Source organism: Otolemur garnettii, unplaced genomic scaffold (genome assembly GCF_000181295.1).
Source record: "Otolemur garnettii isolate 467f Iridium unplaced genomic scaffold, OtoGar3 scaffold00016, whole genome shotgun sequence".
NCBI classification, from domain to species: Eukaryota; Metazoa; Chordata; class Mammalia; order Primates; family Galagidae; genus Otolemur; species Otolemur garnettii.
In genome coordinates this window covers 15,133,441-15,136,654 of record NW_003852411.1, presented here as the reverse complement: position 1 = coordinate 15,136,654, position 3,214 = coordinate 15,133,441, and the positions used below count along the sequence as shown (strand labels likewise).

Below are 3,214 nucleotides of genomic sequence, written 5' to 3'. Positions count from 1 at the left end.
CATTTTTCTGACTTAGATTCACTAGAATTTCAATTACCTTTATCCTGAGGCCCTGAAAGTTGAAGTTCATATATAAATAACCTGTGACATACAAACTAGTGACGAGAAAAATCTATCAGATTGCCACTCCTTATTTCCATATTAACTGAAGATACTTTGAGTCTAACATCTAGACACCTCAACTGACTGTCACAGAGTGTAAAGAAACTGCTTAATAAACTCTTCAAAACCTCAAAAAAAAAAAAAAGAGTTAAGGTAGATATAACAAAAATAAGAAAAGTGATACACAATGTGGCACATCTTCTGGTTGGGGGACACAACTACAAGGACTCTACCTGACAAATGCAAACATAATTGTAACCTAATTGTTTGTACCTTCACATTAATCTGAAACTTAAAAAAATAAAAGTGATACTCAAAGTGTGTGAAACACACCTATATACCATAGTGGAAATAGAGATATACTTTTAACTACTAAGGATTACTGAGGTTTTTAGACACGTTTACATGTGTCTTGATCCAGTGGAGAATGTGGCTTTATAGAAGGAATTTTTAGAAGTTCATTCACAATTACTTGTGTGTGTGTCTGTTTATGTAAACTGTACACATCTGTTCTCAGGCATGAAGCCATTTTTGTTGATATGTACCTATAATCTGTTTATAAATCCACTGAACCATAGTTTTTTTGTTTGTTTGTTTGGTTGGTTGGTTGGTTGGTTTGGTTTGGTTTGAGACAGAGTTTCACTTTGTCACCCTCGGTAGAGTGCTGTGGCATCAGAGCTCACAGCAACCTCCAAATCTTGAGCTCAAGCTATTCTTTTGTCTCAGCCTCCCGAGTAGCTGGGGCTATAGGCACCCATTACGATACCCGGCTAGTTTTAGAGATGGGGTCTCGTTCTTGCTCAGGCTGATCTTGAACCTGTGAGCTCAGGCAGTCCACCCACCTCGGCCTCCCAGAGTGCTAGGAGCCACTGTGCCCAACCAGAAGGCCAGAATTCTTAAACACTTTGTATATCTATATTGGAAAAGGACAATTTATCTAGCTATCCTAACTTAGGTAGGCTATCTAGTATCCATTGTTAGGGTTTCGTATTCATCAAGAAACTTTCTGGTATAAAATACGGACTCCTGAGTGATTCTTAGCCCATCAAGAAGTCAGTGTTCTTTATATTGGTTATAAAGATAACCAATATCACTTGTTCTTCTCTTCCTCTAAATATTTAATGTGAAAACTAAATATTTGTCATTCTGATATATAAATGGATACCTTGTGAGTTTATTTAGCATTAATCAGTATTATGATTTTTGTTCATCTCTAAGTTAAACTTGACATTTCCTCACCTAAACAGTCAACCATCAAGTTATGTTTTCTTTTCTCTCCTTCTATCCTCATCTTAATTTCAGTAGATAATTTGGTACCTACCAGCATTTGAACATTTGGACCAATAGGCAAATTGACAATTTTAAAGCCTTTACTTTCTTTAGAGGGAGAAAAAAGATGGTTCTTGGTTATGATATATACAAATTTATATTCAGAATAGTTTATGCAGAACAGTTTATACAAATGTGTGTTCTCTTTCCCTACACCTAGCATTGTCATTGATAAAATATTGCTTAAAGCAGAGAGTATTTATTTAAAAACAGAGGGATCACAGTTGTCTTCCAAGAATAGCTCTCTTTGGAAAACCTATCAAGTGGTGAGCTGTTTTGAGAATTACTAATATCTCTTTCTGATGCAGGTTCAATCACCTGTGGACTCTGCCACAATGTCCCCAGTAGAGAGGACAGCAGCCTGGGTTCTGAACAATGGGCAATATGAAGAGGATGTAGAAGAAACTGACCAAAATCAAGATGAAGCCAAGCATGCTGAGAAGGTAGAACCTAGTCTGTCTGTATTGCCCCTCAAAGTATAGGCCACTGAAAGTGTTATCTAGCCAAGAATGTGATCTCCTTCTGCCCTCTGTCTTCACCTCTTCCTCTTATGTAACCATCATACATAGCAGTGTAAAATAGGTCAGTACTATATGTGTGTAAACATATGTGGAAAATGTCCATCTAGCTTGGGAGGGTGGTTAGCTATAATTTTTTTATGTAGATGCCCTAATCTGAAGGAAGATACTCTGCTATTTATTTCTAATCATTGTAGGTAATACTAAGTGTTTTCATAAACTAGTTTTTAGTCTTCAGCTAAGGACAAAATTAACATAGGATGACTTCCTTTCTAAATTTTGGTAACAATTTGGTTTTGTTCTGTTTGGGGTTTTTGCCTTTTCTGGAAAAAAAAAGTCTGGCTCTATGATTCTTAAGAGCACATTATCCATTGTTTGGGTTGGGTTTTTTTTGTCTTTTTTTTTTCCTTATGAAACATTCACATGAGGGAAAAAAGGATTATCAACAAGAACCTTGACATCATGTATAGCGTTATCACATCTGACTGACAACCAGTTAGTTTCTTCTTACTTATCAGCATGATCCTACACTATGTATATTAATGCAGTCTACCTCTTCAAACCTGTCATGAAAACTCATCTAGACCTTCTAGACTGCAAGTGTAGCATAGGACCATGATTTGGGGACCATAGCTCATAGTTTGATTGTTAACTAAATGAGATCATAGTATGTGAAAATAAATTGCATTTTACAAAGTGCCATATGGACTTATTAATTATTAATGACTGTAAGTAAGTAGACTGTCTATAAGAAAGCTTAGGCTAGCTCCGCGCCTGTGGCTCAAGTGGCTAAGGCGCCAGCCATATACACCTAAGGTGGTGGGTTCGAATCCAGCCCAGGCCTACCAAACAACAATGGCTGCAACCAAAAAAAAAAATAGCCTGGCGTTGTGGTGAGCACCTGTGGTCCCAGCTACTTGGGAGGTGGAGGCAGGAGACTCGCTTGAGCCCAGGAGTTGGAGGTTACTGTGAGCTGTGATGCCACGGCACTCTACCCAGGGGGACAGCTTGAGGCTCTGTCTCAAAAAAAAAAGAAAAGAAAAGAAAGAAAGCTTAGGCTTCTCACCTCACCTAGAGAGGTGAGAACCATTCCAGTGTCCTCATAGCAGCTACAGTTCAAGGAAGGACCATTAACTAATTGGATTACTGAATTTATCTAAAGCTTCGTGGGGAGAACAAAGACATGTATGTTCCAGCAAGCAGTCCCTCATTGGGCAGATAAGCCCCAACATGAAAATTGGCTAAGAAGCGATTATTAATCAGTC

At 38.0% G+C, this 3,214-nt stretch overlaps 1 protein-coding gene across 1 annotated transcript in view; it reads left to right on the top strand.

Moving 5' to 3' along the window:
• Nucleotides 1–3,214, top strand: part of RASAL2 (RAS protein activator like 2) — a 205,499-nt gene that overhangs the window by 192,527 nt on the left and 9,758 nt on the right. The window contains exon 14 of the mRNA XM_023510786.1: nucleotides 1,740–1,874. Coding sequence (XP_023366554.1) covers nucleotides 1,740–1,874 — 135 coding nt within the window. The remainder of the gene's footprint in view (nucleotides 1–1,739; nucleotides 1,875–3,214) is intronic.